Source organism: Bos indicus, chromosome 7 (assembly GCF_029378745.1).
Source record: "Bos indicus isolate NIAB-ARS_2022 breed Sahiwal x Tharparkar chromosome 7, NIAB-ARS_B.indTharparkar_mat_pri_1.0, whole genome shotgun sequence".
In the NCBI taxonomy this organism is placed as follows: Eukaryota; Metazoa; Chordata; class Mammalia; order Artiodactyla; family Bovidae; genus Bos; species Bos indicus.
The window spans coordinates 57,025,601-57,045,729 of record NC_091766.1 but is presented as its reverse complement, the minus strand read 5'-3'; the positions used below and the strand labels follow the sequence as shown (position 1 = coordinate 57,045,729).

General features: G+C 36.7%; 1 protein-coding gene across 2 annotated transcripts in view; it reads left to right on the top strand.

Annotated features, from left to right (window-relative positions):
* The window catches only part of LARS1 (leucyl-tRNA synthetase 1), a 70,543-nt gene that overhangs the window by 45,613 nt on the left and 4,801 nt on the right, over positions 1-20,129 (top strand). Inside the window, exons 23-31 of one of the 2 annotated variants that reach the window (XM_070793741.1) lie at positions 3,874-4,057; positions 5,766-5,856; positions 7,108-7,248; positions 8,252-8,392; positions 8,633-8,743; positions 10,912-11,022; positions 16,215-16,319; positions 18,294-18,389; positions 19,837-19,969. In XM_070793741.1, the coding sequence (XP_070649842.1) occupies positions 3,874-4,057; positions 5,766-5,856; positions 7,108-7,248; positions 8,252-8,392; positions 8,633-8,743; positions 10,912-11,022; positions 16,215-16,319; positions 18,294-18,389; positions 19,837-19,969 (1,113 nt within the window). The remainder of the gene's footprint in view (positions 1-3,873; positions 4,058-5,765; positions 5,857-7,107; positions 7,249-8,251; positions 8,393-8,632; positions 8,744-10,911; positions 11,023-16,214; positions 16,320-18,293; positions 18,390-19,836; positions 19,970-20,129) is intronic. The other variant, XM_070793742.1, reaches the window with a different exon arrangement.

Here is a 20,129-nt window from a genome sequence, read left to right as displayed (position 1 = left end):
CGTGGAAACTCTATTTCATGCTATTTCTAAAATTAAATAGTTAGTTTGTAGAGACGTTAAGCATATAGGAAGCTTTTTCAAAGTATTTCCTCCATATTTGATATAGATAAGTTGAACCTAGAAGCCTTCATTTTTTTGAAAAATATGTTTCCCCTGACTTCATTACTATTTCATTTAATCATTACTTTGTCAAGAGAAAAAATGCACTATCTAAGCTGAAGGAGCCAGTCCTTCCTTATGTAACCTAGCCTTTGGTCATCATGGCACTTCTTTTTGTTGATCAAGACTACCACAGTTTGAGACTGTACTGAAAGGGATGGGGAAAAACTAACCTAAATTACTTAGAAAAACAGTATTATGACAACATAGCAAGATGAAAAGGACTGTACACAATATTGTAGGTTTTTTTTTCTTTTAAAGAAGTGTATATTAGCAGTTCTGAAACTTTTATATATTTACTGGGATTGAACAAATATTGTGGGTGAGAGCTCAGTATCAGAAGCTATAAATAAGTTAAGAGGAAATGCTCAAATGAACTCCCTGGTGTTGGATTGGAATTGGCAGTATCAGCATAAACTCATGGGTTTTATTTTTTATATAGACAGACATAAAAATAAACATAGGGACTTCCCTGGTAGTCCAGTGGCTAAGACTTTCTGCTCCCAATGGAGGGGACTCCAGTTCAATCCCTGGTCAGGGAATTGAATCTTACATGCTGCAGTGGAAATTGAAGTTCCCGCATGCTGAAACTAAGACCCAGTGCAGCCAAATAACATAAATATTTTAAAAATAAATAAAAATAAATATAGATTTATGTGTGGGTTAGTCATGCATTTATTTCCTAGTTTTGCTGAGAGAGCCTGTGGATACTGAAACACTAGTTAATGGTGAAACACCTGTCATTCAGATCTTGGTTTCTAAATACCATTCTCTAGTAAAAGGAACTAGGGTTCCTAAGAGCAGGGATTGATTTGAGTCTGGAGTAGAGAAAATACAAAATGGGCATGGAATATTTTATGATGCCAGAAAATGAGAAAATGTTTCAGAAAGGATGGGGACAATTTGAAAGGGCACAGGAGCCAGCTTGAAGGGGCTCCCAATTGCCCAAGCAAGAACTTTTTGAGAGATAAAGTAAATAACGTAGTATTGAATTATAACTCCTTGCATAAATTAAATATTCATGAACTCATAGGGATATATAGTAATAATTGAATAAGTAAGTGGGGGAGTGGGGACTGTTCTTCTTTTCAGAAGAATTCCAAGTAATAAATGTGGAAGAATTGAATGAAATATAAAATCATCATTAGAGAAACATCATAGTAATATTGTCAAAGACAAGATCCATCAGTTCAGTTCAGTTCAGTCGTGTCCGACTCTTTGCGACCTCATGGACTGCAGCACGCCAGGCTTCCTTGTCCATCACCAACTCCCGGAGCCTATTCAGACTCATGTCCATCTAGTTGGTGAAGCCATCCAACCATCTCATCCCCTGTCATCGCCTTCTCCTCCCGTCATCAATCTTTCCCAGTATCAGGGTCTTTTCAAATGAGTCAGTTCTTCGCATCAGGTGGCCAAAGTAAGAGTTTCAGCTTCAGCATCAGTCCTTCCAGTGAATATTCAGGACTGATTTCCTTTAGGATGGACTGGTTTGATCTCCTTGCTGTCCAAGGGACTCTCAAGAGTCTTCTCCAACACCACAGTTCAAAAGCATCAATTCTTCGGCTCTCAGCTTTCTTTACAGTCCAACTCTCACATCCATACATGACTACTAGAAAAACCATAGCTTTGACTAGACGGACCTTTGTTAGCAAAGTAATGTCTCTGCTTTTTAATATGCTGTCTGCTGCTGCTGTTGCTGCTAAGTCACTTCAGTTGTGTCTGACTCTGCAACCCCATAGACAGGAGCCCACCAAGCTCCTCTGTCCCTGGGATTCTCCAGGTAAGAACACTGGAGTGGGTTGCCATTTCCTTCTCCAATGCATGAAAATGAAAAGTGAAAGTGAAGTTGCTCAGTTGTGTCCAACTCTTCACGACCCCATGGATTGCAGCCTACCAGGCTCCTCCGTCCGTGGGATTTTCCAGGCAAGGGTACTGGAGTGGGTTGCCAATGCCTTCTCCAGTATGCTGTCTAGGTTGGTCCTAACTTTTCTTCCAAGGAGCATCCTTTAATTTCATGGCTGCAGTCACCATCTGCAGTGATTTTGGAGCCCACAGAAATAGTCTGTCACTGTTTCCATTGTTTTCCCATCTATTTGCCATGAAGTGATGGGACCATGATCTTCGTTTTCTGAATGTTGAGTTTTAAGCCAACTTTTTCACTCTCCTCTTTCACTTTCATCAAGAGGCTCTTTAGTTCTTCTTCGCTTTCTGCCATAAGGGTGATGTCATCTGCATATCTGAGGTTACAACAAGATCCATCAGTGGTTGCCAAAATCAATGGATGAAAGTTAAAAAAAAAAAACCCAACAGGTTATTTGCATATTCTCAGAGTATCTATCCCAAGATACTTCTTTATCACAAAGGGAAAAATAGTAACTTTACAGTGGAGAGACTTGGCAGACACTGCCTGACCACATGAGGTGGGTTTGCAATAGCAGTAGTAAGTCATATCAATATCATGTACCTCCCTGATCATGATGCACTGAGAAGACATACAGCATCACTCTTGTGATATTCTTGCCAGAGGTTCATAACCTCCATTTAATCATGCAAAAACATCAGACAAACCCAAGTTGGGAGAAATTTTGTTAAATTCCTGACTACCCATCAGTAGTCAAGGTCCAGGACAGACTGAGAAACTGTCACGATTTGAAGAGACTAAGGAGATAAACAATCAAATGCAAGGTGGTTTTCTGGATTGAATCCTAGAACAGAAAAAGGATATTAGAGAAAAGGCTGGTGAAATTTTGAATTAAGTCTGTAGTTCAGTTAGTAGTGTCATACTGATGTTAACTTCCTGCTTTTTTGAAACTGTGGTTATGTAAGTTGTTAACATTAAGAAAGTCTGGTAAATGGTGAAACATTTATCCTTGTCTTTTGCATCCTTGCTGTAATTGTAAAATTATTACAATATAAAAAGTTAAAAATGTGTTCAGCTTCTTGGGTATTATAAAGGATATTTAATGCATACGTAATTTGATATCACATATTCTCATCTCCTTCTTTAAGGTGCAGATGGTAGCATACCATCCATACTACTCTGAAATTTGCCTTTTTCACTTATGAGTTCATATTTGAGGTCACTTCATGTGGATACATTAAAGTTTCCTCACTCTTTTATAGCAGTATCGTCTTCCATTGCAAGGATGTCCTGTAATTTAATTGATTAGACTCTTACAGATGGGTGGGTTGTTTGTTTTTTTTTTTTAATATTTTAGGATGGAAGATTTTGTTTTAAAAATTGTATTTTGTTAGTAAGAAACCTAGAAGAATCTGCTTTTAGAAGTAAGAAAATATGTATTTGTGCACAAAAGGTAGCACTCTGTTTTCTTATGCATTAAAATAATTGTAATATTTTGCTGCCTTTAAATGAGGCTGAGATGTTGATAGGGATATCTTTCCCAAGTTTATCATTTTTTCCTCTGCCTCATTAAAGATCACTTTATCTCATTAGCACAACATGCCTGAGAAGAAACGGATATTGATGCTGAGTGTATGCAAATCAATATGGAAAATTCAAATATTTTAACAACATCATTATGGATTCTGCTTTTGGTGATCTTTATTTTTGCTGTTGATCCATGCAGTGGTTTAAAGCACTTGCTGTTTCTTAATTTGTACGTGGGCTTGGCAGTGTACCCACCTGCACACATAGTTCATATTCAGTAACTACATTTTTAAATCATCGATTAATTTTTTTTCTTCTTCTTCAAGGAATGCGCTTGGCTCTAGCTGATGCTGGTGACACTGTTGAAGATGCTAACTTTGTGGAAGCCATGGCAGATGCAGGTATTCTCCGCCTATACACCTGGGTGGAATGGGTGAAAGAAATGGTTGCCAACTGGGATAGCCTAAGAAGTGGTCCTGCCAATACCTTCAATGATAAAGTTTTTGCCAGGTAATCTATAGTCCCCAACCACTTTTACTTTAAGGAGTTGCTTAGTCCTGGTGTATTTTTAAATTTTCTTTTTTTTTTAACTCTTAAATTTAGATGTTAATAATAGCCACTCTTCATTGAAAACTTACTTGTGCTGGGAACTATGCTAAGTACTTTGGATCCATTGTCTGATTTTAGCCTTATAGCAATTTTATATGATAAAAATACTATTAGCTTTCTTTCTTTCTTTATTTGGCAGTGTTGGGTCTTAGTTGTGGCATGTGGGATCTTTAATTGCAGCATGCAGGGTGCCTTATTAACAGTTGCAGCATGTGAACTCTTAGTTGCAGCATGTGGGATCTTGTTCCCTGACTAGGGACTGAACCCGAGCCCCTTGCATTGGGAGTGCAGAGTCTTAGCCACTAGACCACCAGGGAAGTCCTCACTTCAGTTCAGTTGCTCAGTTGTGTCTGACTCTTTGCAACCCCATGGACTGCAGCATGCCAGGCTTCACTGTCCATCACCAACTCCCGGAGCATCCTCAGACTCATGTCCATTGAGTTGGGGATGCCGTCCAACCATTTCATCCTCTGTTGTCCCCTTCTCCTCCTGCCCCCGATCCCTCCCAGCATCAGGGTCTTTTCCAGTGAGTCAACTCTTCACACGAGGTGACCAAAGTACTGGAATTTCAGCTTCAACATCAGAACTTCCAATGAACACTCAGGACTGATCTTTAGGATGCACTGGTTGGATCTCCTTGCAGTCCAAGGAACTCTCAAGAGTCTTCTCCAACACCACAGTTCAAAAGCATCAATTCTTCAGCACTCAGCTTTCTTCACAGTCGAACTCTCACATCCATACATGACTACTGGAAAAACCATAGCCTTGACTAGATGGACCTTTGTTGGCAAAGCAATGTCTCTGCTTTTTAATATGCTATCTAGGTTGGTCATAACTTTGCCTCTAAAAGCATCTTTTAATTTCATGGCTGCAATCACCATCTGCAGTGATTTTGGAACCCCAAAAAATAAAGTCTGACACTCTTTCCACTGTTTCCCCATCTATTTCCCATGAAGTGATGGGACCAGATGCCATGATCTTCGTTTTCTGAATGTTGAGCTTTAAGCCAATTCTCTCACTCTCCTCTTTCACTTTCATCAAGAGGCTTTTTAGTTCCTCTTCACTTTCTGCCATAAGAGTGGTGTCATCTGCATATCTGAGGTGATTGATATTTCTCCCGGCAATCTTGATTCCAGCCTGTGGTTCTTCCAGCCCAGCGTTTCTCATGATGTAATCTGTACATAAGTTAAATAAGCAGGGTGACAATATACAGCCTTGACGTACTCCTTTTCCTATTTGGAACCAGTCCGTTGTTCCATGTCCAGTTCCAACTGTTAATTCCTGACCTGCATATAGGTTTCTCAAGAGGCAGGTCAGGTGGTCTGGTATTCCCATCTCTTTCAGAATTTTCTACAGTTTATTGTGATCCACACAGTTAAAGGCTTTGGCATAGTCAATAAAGCAGAAATAGATGTTTTTCTGGAACTCTTCCTTTTTCGATGATCCAGCGGATATTGGCAATTTGATCTCTGGTTCCTCTGCCTTTTCTAAAACCAGCTTGAACATCTGGAAGTTCACGGTTCACATATTGCTAATATATGTGGAAGTTTTTTTTATACCTATATATACTTGCCTTTAAACTCAGTTACCTTTTTTCCATACTCCGTAGTGAAATGAATGCAGGAATTATAAAGACAGATCAAAACTATGAAAAGATGATGTTTAAAGAAGCTTTGAAAACGGGTTTTTTTGAATTTCAGGTAAGCTGTTAATTCTTTTCATAGCTATAGAATAGTCAATGTGAATATTATACATTTCTTTTTTTTCCCTCCTGCTATAGCATAATGACTCATCTTTTAAGTGGAGAGTGAAAACTTGTAAAGTCTTCAATAAATTATGATTTTAAGTAGTTTTCTTGGGTACTTTTTCTATTATGTTCCTTTATATAAATAATTCCTTAATATAAATAATTCTGTTTCTAGTTGAGCTGTGAGTTAATTGAGGTTAAATCTGAAAATTAGTCATGTTTTCCAGAAAAGCATTTTAAAATTGATTTAAAAAAAGGGGCCTAATTGTAAACTAATTGCTGTTAGTTTGAAAGCAAATGTTTTCTGAGATTTTTCCACAAGGTGTCAGTATATCCTCAAGTTTGACAGTCCAAGAGCTTAAACTAAAAACGTAGCTTTTCTCAGTTTTGTAGAATATCACATTGGGATTTATGTAATTTGGTTTTCAGAAATGTGGATAAATAAGGATAAGTGCTGAGCATATCAGTGTATCATATTTACAGGCTTTTTAGTCTTAATATATATTACTTAGAGCATTCACCTTTAGTACCCAGTTTAAATTGTTCAATTTTTATGTCCATTACAAAATGTCTTTTTCAGGTATTTTTTTTTGAGAATTAGTAATATAAAAGTGCAATATTCTTTTGTTAGGATTGATAATTTTTTTTTTTTTTTACTGAAAAACAGGGTTAATCAAACATTTATTTGATCTTGTAATTAAAAGATTTCCTAATCATAAAAACAAAAGAAAGGAATAATCAAAAAAAGACTGATGAATTTGGCAACACAGATAAGAAAATCACAACTGAAATCATCTTAAAAATACGGTCAATTGGAAAATTATTTACAGTCCGTATTTCAGGATTTTTGACACATCAAAAAAAAAAAAAATACAGGTATCCAAAGAAAAATAACCAAAGGATGTGAACAAACAATCCCCCTAAAGAATCCTAAATGGCTAAGAAGTGCTTAAAAAGAAATGGTTAATAGCAAAGGTCATCAAAGATGTACAAATTTAAACAATTTATTGTTATGGACCTAAGGATTGACACACATTTGTTTTCAGAATCTTAAAAATAAAGCAAAACCTTTTCAGAAATTATGAAATTTTTAAAGACTAAGTACTTAAAAATGCATTAAGATAGAGATACTGAATTTTTTTCCTATAATTTTATTTCAAAGAAGTAGGGGGAGAGAAATGATAAATAATTCCAAATTTTGTAGGCCGCGAAAGATAAGTACCGTGAATTGGCCATAGAAGGGATGCACCGAGACCTCGTGTTCCGGTTTATTGAAGTTCAGACACTTCTCTTGGCTCCATTCTGTCCACATTTGTGTGAGCACATCTGGACACTCCTGGGAAAGGTAGCATTATGCATTTAAGACGTTCTGTGTGGTTTTGATTTTGGTCTCATTAAATAAATGTTGTGGTAATAATGTTACTTACAAGAAAAAGACTGAAAATGAGTACTGTTAAATATAGTGTTGGGTTCATCATCTCATAATTATTACAGCAGCTTAAATTGAAGCTGTCTCCTTTTTAGATAGAAACATCATGTATGAGTCTTTATATACACACTACGTATATTTTAAAAACATGTGACTTTGTATGTGTTGTTTATCACCTTCCTATTAGGAAATGTTACAATACATTTGAATACATTCAAATATATATTTTAATATATGTATAACTAATATTGTTTTTCTAGCTGTTTGTTTTAAAAGGTGAAAATATTGAAAGATATATATAACTGTTATGAACTGCTTATAAACAAAGGTAGAAGTGTGTATTTGCATAAATATTCTTGTTTTATATAAAATTTCTGGCATATATATGGCTGCATATTCAGGGATATTATATTAGCATTCTTACTGTGAAGGTAAATTTAATTATTTCTCCCAGGCTTGCAGATAAACAGATTGGTTGGTTTAATAACTCCTTTCCAGCCTTATTAGCCAAGCTCTTTTGTATTTTTCAGTGTATGAACAATGCAAAAATGTGTTCAAATAGCCATACTTTTCAGTACTAGATGTATTAATAGGGTAAAAACTGAGAGTGTGTGTAATTTATATAATAATGATTAAATTTAGGCAAATTAGCATTACATAATTTTCTTTGAAAGTGAGCATATGTGTGTGGGTATTAATATGCTTCTACAAATGTATGCTAATTAAGAATGTAGAGTCAGACTTCACAGCTTGAATTCTAGGGAACATTAGATCAGGGGCTGAAAGTGTGTTCTGTGTAGTCAGGTTTGAACTTTGAGCACACATTTACAGATGGTAGCCTTGGTATGAAACTGTAACCAAGAATCATAAAATAGTTGTTTTGTCTAATCTCAGTGAACCTTTTTTTTTTTTTTTCAAGCCCGACTCAATTATGACTGCTTCATGGCCTCTGGCAGGTCCTGTGGATGAAAGCTTGATACGTTCCTCACAGTACCTCATGGAAGTAGCACATGACCTTAGATTGCGACTCAAGAACTATATGATGCCTGCTAAAGGGAAGGTGAAGTCATTTTTTTTAAAGAGTCATTACTTAAAAGTTATTGGTCAAATAACATCTAATAGTGATGAAGAGAAAGATAACTTTCATTAAAATGTACAGGGCTATTTTCATTATAAATGCAGTTCTATAATATGATTTTTTTTTATGTTAAAGGGAGTAGTGGTATACACTAGAAGTTTATTTCATTTTTGGTGTATATAAAAATAAGTAGATGTTTTTTTCCTTTCTTCTGCCCTGTAGAAGACTGACAAGCAGCCCCCTGAGAAGCCTTCACATTGCACCATCTATGTGGCAAAGAACTATCCGTCTTGGCAACACATCACCCTGTCAGTTCTACGTAATCACTTTGAGGTAATTCTCTCAGTAGACATTCCCCTCCGAGCAGTGTTGTGTACTGCTTATGCTGTTTTTGTTTTTAGGATGTTGGCAATGTCTAGGGAAGGAAGAACGGCATCTTTGTTTAATTACCTTTAGATGTGGAGTGTCGTTTGTGGCTCTTAAATGGATGCTGAGTGAAAAGCTGTTTCATTTCAGGAACTTTCATACAAAAATACTGGATCTAGTAGTATGTATTAAGAGATGTGGAACTTTTTCATATGTTGGTTAAAATTATGAAGCAAAAGAACTAAGTTTGCCTTTTGGTTTCATTGTACCTTGAACACTGGGATTCATGAAACCTTAACATTATGATGTTTGAAAAATTTGAAGCTTGATGCTTGAGTAATTTAAAAGAAAGTGTCCAGTTTGATAACTACCAGTAGAAGTGGAGAGTTTGGTGTTTCTTTTTCTCTTTTTAGACTGTCAGATAAATCGCTATTAAATATGATAGTTATATTTGAAGGAAACTTAATATTTAAACTTAATTCTAGGTTTTCCTGAAAAAAAGATTTACCTACCTTTTTCCTTTCATGTTCAAAATATGGAAACAAAGTATATGTTGTGGAATTTTTGCCTAGGTTATAAAGAATAGTTATTGGTGGACAGAAACCATTAAGGTGCACTTGAGAAAGAGACAAAATAGGGATTATGGCCAAAGCATAAAGTGATAATATAAAGGAGAAGTCCATAGCTTTGATTTTTCTAGACCTTTATTGCAATTTTGTCTCACTACTTTTCATAGTTACCCAAGAAATACTTATGAGAATTTTTATATTTGTAAGACTTGATGGAAAGAGAAGAGCAAGTGTTTTCATAATCTGTGTGAACCTGATTTTATGGGGAAGTATTTCTTCCTTTGATTGTATGTAATAGAAAGAGAAAGTAGCTTTTAGAGTCTGCTTATAGATTTTTTCTTATGGTAAATAAAAGAGTAAAAGCTACTTTGGTAGTCAGAAAAATGAAATTGTGCCTCAGTGGTTTATATGTTCGTTATCAGCATTTTCAAGGAAGCAGCAGAATTCAATATGGTATGGAATATCCCAGGTATTAAAAAAGACCCATCACCACTGTTCTTTTAGAAGTTATACTTTTACTTATATTCATTGACTAAATTATATACTTTGGAATCAACATCATCTTTTGACATTATTTGGAATGACCAGCTTCCTTTAAAATTATCATTTGTTTTTATCCTAAAGAACTAAAGGAGTGTCAGTTTATAATCCAGAAGAATGTTCTTATGTTTAGTATGACACTTTTTCAGTGACATAGGGAAAAGGAATGTGTCTCACCCTCTCCTTTTCTCTTCCTTATGTATTTCAAAGCAACATTTTTGCCAGTGGAGAAAATATTTTTTCCTGTGTACTTTAGTAAAGGTTAGAATTGAATGTCAATAGATTATTGGAAATCTTACTATATGTTACTTTTCTTTTGGATTTATTCCCAACCCTTGGCTTTGGTGCTATGCTTTTATAATAAGGAGAAAATAGGTCATCCAAAACTCTGAAAAGGCCACTTGCTTTATTACTCCTCTGTTGATGTTTGTAGGAGTCAATTTAAATATAGGCAGCACATTTGGGACTTTGTGCATATTAGTGCTTATAATACTTTTAGGTAGAAATTACTATTATTTTAATTATATTATTATTTTTATTATTTTAAAGAAATTATATTCTTTTTTCACATTTGTGGTAACAGTTTATAAGAAAGAGTGCTCAAAACCAGAAATTATATACATCTTGTATGATAGTTGTATAATATTCATTTTGCTCTGACTAATGAATTGCTTTTAGAAGTTTAAAGACAAATGAGATCTTTATAGACCATTTTATCACCAGGTAAGACTAATGATATGATCCTAAAAGTGTCATTAACATAAGGAAAAATTAAATACTCTGCATCATGCACATGCTTTTCTCCTCTGTCCTAAAACACGTGTGTCCTTTGAATTTAGAGGAAACAGGAGACTCCATTTACCTTTCACTTCCCCATGATGCTGGAGTTTGCCCCCTCTTCTGTTCTTCTCTATCAGGCTGGTGGCCACTGTTTCATTTCTGGCCAGTTTCTTATAGGCATATCTACTATCTTACATTATTTTAAAAATATTTTTCCTCATATTCCTCTCCCACTCTCTTTTTTAGAGCAATAGTGGAAAGTTGCCTGATAACAAAGTCATTGCTGGTGAACTAGGCAGTTTGCCAGAATTGAAGAAATATATGAAGAAAGTGATGCCATTTGTCGCCATGATTAAGGTAAGCTGTGGATCTTGTGCAGCTGTGATCACATGGGTAATGGTTAGCTAGGATAGTAGAAGGAAGAGGAAAACTTTGGGCAAGATCTCTCTTAGGAAATCTGCTAAAATAACACTTTTCAATCAGTGGTTGTAGAAATGAATGATCATATTTGGGTTTTACCTGTGAAATTGCTGAGTGTGTTAAAATATGTGTTGTGGAAGAAAAATTGGTTTAGAATTACTGCACTAAATGATTCTCTTCATGTTCTACCTGCCCTTCTTTTCAGTTTGAGGAGGAAGCATATTCTTTGGCTTCCATTAGGGTCTTTTTACTAGATGCTATTACTGGAAACAGGATTCTACATTTTAGAACTAACACCCAAAAAAGATGTCCTTTCATTATAGGGGACTGGAATGCAAAAGTAGGAAGTCAGGAAACACCTGGAGTAACAGGCAAATTTGGCCTTGGAATACGGAATGAAGCAGGGCAAAGACTAATAGAGTTTTGCCAAGAAAATGCACTGGTCATAACAAACACCCTCTTCCAACAACACAAGAGAAGATTCTATACATGGACATCACCAGATGGTCAACACCGAAATTAGATTGATTATATTCTTTGCAGCCAAAGATGGAGAAGCTCTATACAGTCAGCAAAAACAAGACCAGGAGCTGACTGTGGCTCAGACCATGAACCCCTTATTGCCAAATTCAGACTTAAATTGAAGAAAGTAGGGAAAACCACTAGACCATTCAGGTATGACCTAAATCAAATCCCTTATGATTATACAGTGGAAGTGAGAAATAGATTTAAGGGTTTAGATCTGATAGACAGAGTGCCTGATGAACTATGGAATGAGGTTCGTGACATTGTACAGGAGACAGGGATCAAGACCATCCCCATAGAAAAGAAATGCAAAAAAGCAAAATGGCTGTCTGGGGAGGCCTTACAAATAGCTGTGAAAAGAAGAGAAGCGAAAAGCAAAGGAGAAAAGGAAAGATATAAACATCTGAATGCAGAGTTCCAAAGAAGAGCAAGAAGAGATAAGAAAGCCTTCCTCAGTGATCAGTGCAAAGAAATAGAGGAAAACAACAGAATGGGAAAGACTAGGGATCTCTTCAAGAAAATCAGAGATACCAAAGGAACATTTCATGCAAAGATGAGCTCGATAAAGGTCAGAAATGGTATGGACCTAACAGAAGCAGAAGATATTAAGAAGAGATGGCAAGAATACACAGAAGAACTGTACAAAAAAGATCTTCACGACCCAGATAATCACGATGGTGTGATCACTGACCTAGAGCCAGACATCCTGGAATGTGAAGTCAAATGGGCCTTAGAAAGCATCACTACGAACAAAGCTAGTGGAGGTGATGGAATTCCAGTTGAGCTATTTCAAATCCTGAAAGATGATGCTGTGAAAGTGCTGCACTCAATATGCCAGCAAATTTGGAAAACTCAGCAGTGGCCACAGGACTGGAAAAGGTCAATTTTCATTACAATCCCAAAGAAAGGCAATGCCAAAGAATGCTCAAACTACCGCACAATTGCACTCATCTCACATGCTAGTAAAATAATGCTCAAAATTCTCCAAGCCAGGCTTCAGCAGTACGTGAACCTTGAACTTCCTAATGTTCAAGCTGGTTTTAGAAAAGGCAGAGGAACCAGAGATCAAATTGCCAACATCCGCTGGATCATGGAAAAAGCAAGAGAGTTCCAGAAAAACATCTATTTCTGCTTTATTGACTATGCCAAAGCCTTTGACTGTGTGGAAAATTCTGAAAGAGATGGGAATACCAGACCACCTGACCTGCCTCTTGAGAAATTTGTATGCAGGTCAGGAAGCAACAGTTAGAACTGGACATGGAACAACAGACTGGTTCCAAATAGGAAAAGGAGTTCATCAAGGCTGTATATTGTCACCCTGTTTATTTAACATATGCAGAGTACATCATGAGAAACGCTGGACTGGAAGAAACACAAGCTGGAATCACGATTGCCGGGAGAAATCTCAATAACCTCAGATATGCAGATGACACCACCCTTATGGCAGAAAGTGAAGAGGAACTAAAAAGCCTCTTGATGAAAGTGAAAGAGGAGAGTGAGAGAGTTGGCTTAAAGCTCAACATTCAGAAAACGAAGATCATGGCATCCGGTCCCATCACTTCATGGGAAATAGATGGGGAAACAGTGGAAACTGTGTCAGACTTTATTTTTGGGGGCTCCAAAATCACTGCAGATGGTGACTGCAGCCATGAAATTAAAAGACGCTTACTCCTTGGAAGGAAAGTTATGACCAACCTGGATAGCATATTCAAAAGCAGAGACATTACTTTGCCAACAAAGATTCGTCTAGTCAAGACTATGGTTTTTCCTGTGGTCATGTATGGATGTGAGAGTTGGACTGTGAAGAAGGCTGAGCGCCGAAGAATTGATGCTTTTGAACTGTGATGTTGGAGAAGACTCTTGAGAGTCCCTTGGACTGCAAGGAGATCCAACCAGTCCATTCTGAAGGAGATCAGCCCTGGGATTTCTTTGGAAGGAATGATGTTAAAGCTGAAACTCCAGTACTTTGGCCACCTCATGCGAAGAGTTGACTCATTGGAAAAGACTCTGATGCTGGGAGGGATTGGGGGCAGGAGGAGAATGGGACGACAGAGGATGAGATGGCTGGATGGCATCACTGACTCGATGGACATGAGTCTCAGTGAACTCCGGGAGTTGGTGATGGACAGGGAGGCCTGGCGTGCTGCGATTCATGGGGTTGCAAGGAGTCGGACACGACTGAGCGACTGATCTGATCTGATGTGATCTGAACTTATTAACAGGATAAATGTTGTTTATAGCGGTTAGACCAGGGTTTCTCAGTAATGGCTCTATTTGTATTTTAGATTGGATAGTTCTTGGAAGGCTGTTCTCCTGTGCACTATAGGATATTTAACAGCGTCTTGACTTCTACCCACTGGATGCCAGTAGAATTTCTCCCTCCCCAACTCAAGTTATGACACCTAAATGTCTCCAGACATTGGAGACATTTATCTCCTGGTTGTCTGCTCCCCAATTCCAGCTTCCCCATTGAGGGCTTCCCTTGTAGCTCATTTGGTAAAGAATCTGCCTGCCATGCAAGAGACCTGGGTTTGGTTCCTGGGTCAGGAAGATTCCTTGGAGAAGGAAATGGCAACCCACTCCAGTATTCTTGCCTAAAGAATCCCATAGACAGGAACTTGGCAGGCTATAATACGAGATCGCAAGAGTCGGACACAACTGAGCGACTAAGCACACACACATTGAGAACCTTTGGGTTAAACTCTTAGTTTTCTTCATATAGATAGCTAATCTATGTCTTGAAACCGAAACAAAACTGAATGTTGCTTAAGATCCCAGACTCTGGCCCCAATCCTGTTTTCTGTTACTTCTTAGTTTGGAGGCCTTAGATAAATCACTTGAATTCTCTGGGCCACGAGGTTTTTCATCTATAAAATAGGAAATTAATAAAATCTACCTTTTAGGAGTGCTGTGAGAAGTAAATGAGTTAATACATATAACACATTTTAATACTACCTGTCAAAAAGTAAGCTCAGTAAATTAAAAAAAAAGTTAATCAGTGTCTTCTGCCCTATTAAGCATGTAATGATTATTATACTTTAGATTAATTCTTGAATCTTGGAGGCTATAGATGCCTTCCTGATAAGAAAGCAAAACTCATAGCTTGTCCTGTATTAGAGTAAATTGCTTCTAGGAGAATTAAAAGGCTTTCCTAAGGACACGTAGTCAACTGTCTGAGCCTTATGGTATTTGAAGTTTCAGAAATAATTGAGAATCTTGGCTTGACCTATACTAATCAAGTTATGTTTGTGGGTATACTCATAATTCATTGGTTCTCAGCTAGTGGCATTGGTCCAATGTCAGATCCATTGTCAGTATGGGAATCAACAAAATATCCCATTGTTCATTGCACAGGCAATAAATTTTGGTGACATGCTTTACAGAATCCAGTAAAACCGATTCTAAATAATGTTAGATTCAAGGGTTGGCTTTTTGAAAAACCAGTGTTAGAATTTTCAAGTAGTAAAATATTTTTTCACTAATATTGGTGATTTGCCAGGCAAATTAGTAGTTTGTAACCTTGAAAAGTATTTAATAAATCTGGGAATAAGAATGGTTTTCTAGCACTTTATGGGAAAAGAAACAACTTGGATGATAAATGAAGGTAGTGAGTGTCAAGAATCGTGTCAGGTCACTTTCATATAAATAAATGAAACATGTTCTAGGCAGGCTAGCTATATTTGTGCATTTGAGCTTAGGTCTTGAAGGTTTCATCTTGAGCAGCAAATATTTTATTTAATGTTAAAGAAAATTAAGAATAAGGAAATTTTTTTTTAAGAAATGGTTTTTTATGTTTTAGGATTATCCGAGTACCCATTTAAATCAAGTTTTTAAGATATTTTAAAATATATAGGGATTTTTTTTGTTTGGTTATTTATTTATTTATTTCATTTTGGTGCTCTTATTTTTTTTTAATATTTATTTTTAATTGATCAATGATTGGTTTATAATATTGGTTTGATTTCTGTCATATATCAACAGGAATCAACCATAGGTGCACATATATACCTCCCTCTTAAGTCTGTCTCCTGCCTCCCACCCATTCCTACCTCTCTAGGTTATCACAGAGCCCCAGTTTGAGTTCCCTGAGTCATAAAGCAAATTCCCATTGGCTTTCTATTTACATATGTTTGTATATGCATCCATGCTACTCTATGTCTGGTTATTATTAATTTACTATTCCTTGAAATAGTCTTATTAATGTGGTACCTTAGAAACTTTTAACTTTTTTTTTTTAGTTAACTAAGGAATATTTTAACATACTTGTTTGATTCCTTGTCAAACAAGTTCTTTGGATCTGCTCTTTAAGTCAGGCTAAATAAACAACGATGAAATCATATTTCCTTTATAAATCGGAAAACCTGTCCTCTAGTCTTTTCCATGCTGTCTTAATCTTATCATACTTTAAATGATAATTACTCTCAGCTAGTAATTTCATTAGCGAGCAAACATAGATAAGGGAAACCATGAGTCCAAGGCCTTTCCTTTAACTGTTCAAATTTGAAGATTTTATCACTTGAGAGACTGATTGCTTTGGCGGAAATATGTTCTTTTCAACATATTCTTAATGTGATTTTGTTTTTCAAAACCATTTTGGCTGTTAGGAAAATCTGGAGAAGATGGGACCTCATGTTCTGGATTTGCAATTAGAATTTGATGAACAGGCAGTGCTCATGGAGAACATAGTCTACCTGACCAACTCTCTTGAGGTAAGAGGGGCCGGGGTTATAATAAATAACTGACTATAGTAAACAATCCAGTTCTTTTGTTTTATAATAAGCCTTTTTAAAAACTTCATATTCTGTGTTTAGTACCCTTGCCAAATATACTGGAGGGGGAAAGAGAATGGGTAGTACAGAAGTTACGGGAAGAAGAAATCATCTCTTACCTTATTTCACTTATCAGTTATTCTGTATCTAAAATACTAACTGTATATGCCCAAGTTTTCTCTTCAGAATGAGGAAGAGACCTTATAGTCATATACTTTCAAAATCTCTTATATTATGGGATGCTCTGAATTGCTTCTTTTTCCTACTTCCCTTTAAGACCTCAGATTGACAGATTTGGATTAATTAAAATGCTTGATTCATGGTATACTGTCAGTGGTCCATGTTTGGCCCTTTTTTTTCCTAGTTAGTAATACATGAACATCCATGAATCTACTGCCCAACTCAGGAAACAGAACATTACCAGTAGCTTTCACATATTTGAGTTTCTCCCCATCCCATCTTCCTGCACCAGTGACTGTTTAATATATAGATTCTAAAAATGCTGTCTCTCATTCAACTTAGGAAGAAGGAAAGATAATTTTCTATAGAAAATTGTATTAGAGGACTCAAAAAGTGGTTCTAATAATAATGAAAACCTGGTGGCTCAGATGATAAAGAATCCACATGCAATGCGGGAGACCTGGGTTCGTTCTCTGGGTTGGGAAGATCCCCTGGAGGAGGGCATGGCAACCTACTCCAGTATTCTTGCCTGGAGAATCCCCATGAACAAAGGAGCCTTGCAGGCTAAGTCCATGGGGTCTCAAAAGAGTCCGACACAACTGAGCGACTAAGCACGAAAACAGAACAGGTTTAGATTTTAAGAAAATTGTTTTATGAAATATGGGAATGAAAGAAACGATCATTTCTAAGTAAATATTTTATATCATGTAATTATAAGTATGTGGGTTTCCCAAAGAATCTGTCTGCTAAACAGGAGTCACAGTTTCAATCCCTGGGTCAGGAAGATCCCCTGGAGAAGGAAATGGCAACCTACTCCAGTATTCTTGCCTGGGAAATCCCATGGACATAGGAGCCTGGCAGGCTACAGTCCATGAGGTTGCAAAGAGTCAGACATGATTTAATCACTAAACAACAGGAACAACAATTATAAATGCATAATTAAGTATTAGTAGACATCTATTTTATGTATTTCTAAATGTTCAAATGTATTCATGGAAGTCAAAACACTGCTTGGATATTTTCATTGGGACAGTGGGAACAATTTTTATTTAGGGTTATCTTATATTCATATATATGCAATTTGCTACATATCTTGAGCTTTTCCAGGCTTCCCTGGTAGCTCAGCTGGTAAAGAATCTGCCTGCAATGCGGGAGACCCCAGTTTGATTCCTGGGTTGGGAAGATCCGGTGGAGAAAGGATCGGCCACTCACTCTAATATTCTTGGGCTTCCCTGTTGGCTCAGCTGGTAAAGAATGTGCCTGCAATGCGGGAGACCTGGGTTCGATCCCTAGGTTGGGAAGATCCCCTGGAGAAGGGAACGGCTACCCACTCCAGTATTCTGGCCTGGAGAATTCCATGGGCTCTATAGTCCATGGGGTTGCAAAGAATCGGACACGACTGAGCTACTTTCACTTTGAGCTTTTCCATTTATTTGAGTGAAAGCTTTTTATCCTCTTTATTGTTTTCTTGTAGGCAGCAGGTAAATGTCAGATTTCCATATAGAAGATGGTAAACATGATTATATAAATAACATACTATGAGACATCCAAGATGAGTGTTAAATAATTGATTATAGATTTCATTTAATCTTTATATGGAAAATAATAAAATGGCACAGATCATTTCATGTCAAGTGGAGAACCTAGTTTTGCTATTTGGTGAAATGAGGTGATGATTAATTTCAATCATATTAAGTGATACTAATGACTTGCATTTTTTCCCTCTCTATTTAGCTAGAACATATAGAAGTCAAATTTGCCTCTGAAGCAGAAGATAAAGTCAGGGAAGATTGCTGTCCTGGGAAACCACTTAATGTTTTTAGAACAGAAGTAAGTTGAAAGAATCTCACTGAATCATTGCATTTTAAGGCTGGAAGAGACCTTAGAGAGCTTTACATCTAAACCCATCATTTTGAAGATGGAAGCAAAGTGAGGTCCAGAGAAGTTAAATGATTAGTTTGACTTAGGCCACATAGTTGGTCAGTAGTGGGACTGGATTTCAGGTCCTCTAATTCCCTAGTTAGTCCAGTCCTCACTTTTCTTTACACTACTGTTACGGTTAGCATCAGATGTTGCTTGTGATTTTAAAATCGAGAATATGATTTTTAAAACATGACTTAAAAAAGATAGTGGACATTGAAATGTGAGACTTTTAAACAGAGAGAGGGAGCTTTCATATTTCGGGTGAGTTTTGGTTTGATAATGTTATTTAAGACTTTTGGCTTCTGGCATAAACCAGATTGATGAATCATTCCATATTTTGCTTGTAATGCTTTTTAAATTTCTTATTTTGGGGCCATTATTGGTGAAGATAAATAGGTTTTGGAGTTTGAGGAGATTGTATTTATTAACTCTTAAAGAGTCCATTCAGAATGGCAGCATTTGGTAAAGTCTGGTGGAGTGCCTTTGTGAGAGTCCATGAAATGCCCTACTTTTCTTAATAAGCAGAAGACTTACATAGATCCTGCTACTCTTACCACATTTCATCAAAAACCCAGCAAACAGAAAAGGCCTCTTTTGAAAGAATGAGGCAATGATGATCATGCAGACCTCCTGAGTTTATCATCAAATTATAAATAGTCTCATTACATTAAGATATGGTGGCTTTAAAAGTACAGTCATTTGAGCCATGGAGATAGGTACATGAAATAGTGTTCCCTATACAAATGTGTTTATTTCAAGCTACTTTCAAGCATTCCCTTAAGCTACTATGTATTTATGTTTCATAACTCTCAGTTAACTTCTTTCACTTAAAATAATGAGCATTGTCTTTAACTATATAGCTTATACAATGTGGAAAGCATATGGTATAGAACTTAGTTTATGCTCAGTAAATGTTAGGCTCTGTCTCTTTCTAGCTATGTGACCTTGGGCTGCATTATTAATCTTCCTGGTTTTCAGCTTTTCATCTGTGAAAAGAGGTCTTAAGGAACTGTTTTTCAGGATATAGGAATGATGTCTATAAAGTACCATCATCTGGTACCCAGTAGGAATTCAGTAAACAGTGGTAGTTGTGGAAGAGAAGGTAGAATTGTTGTTACTATCCATCATCAGTATAGATATGTGTATTCATGGTCACTCTTATGTAGGCATTTGGTTAAAAGCATGAGCTTTTGTACATCTTTTCTTTCATACTTGAGTATCCATTGATCTTGATTTTAAAATATCAGAATTAAGTCTGTATTTCCTTGGACATTAAAAGTCTAGCAGACACTCCTCTCTCAGCAGTATTCAGATTTGACTTCTAATAATAGTCATTTTCTCTTTATTTTCTTAGCCTGGTGTATTAGTTTCCCTACTAAATCCTCAACCATTCAGTGGCCACTTCTCAACCAAAATTGAAATCAGGCAAGGAGATAACCGTGATTCTATACTCAGGCGTTTAATGAAAGTGGACCGAGGAATCAAAGGTAAATGGCTTTCCTGAAGTGCATGTTTGGCACTAGCTCATGGATTTGTGAGCAGTGGGAAGAAAGAAGAGTGACTGGCTTGCTTAGGGACAGTCATGTAATGTGGAAAGAATATTGGACACAGAATCAGGTCTCTTTTGCGACCTTCTGACTAGGTAGC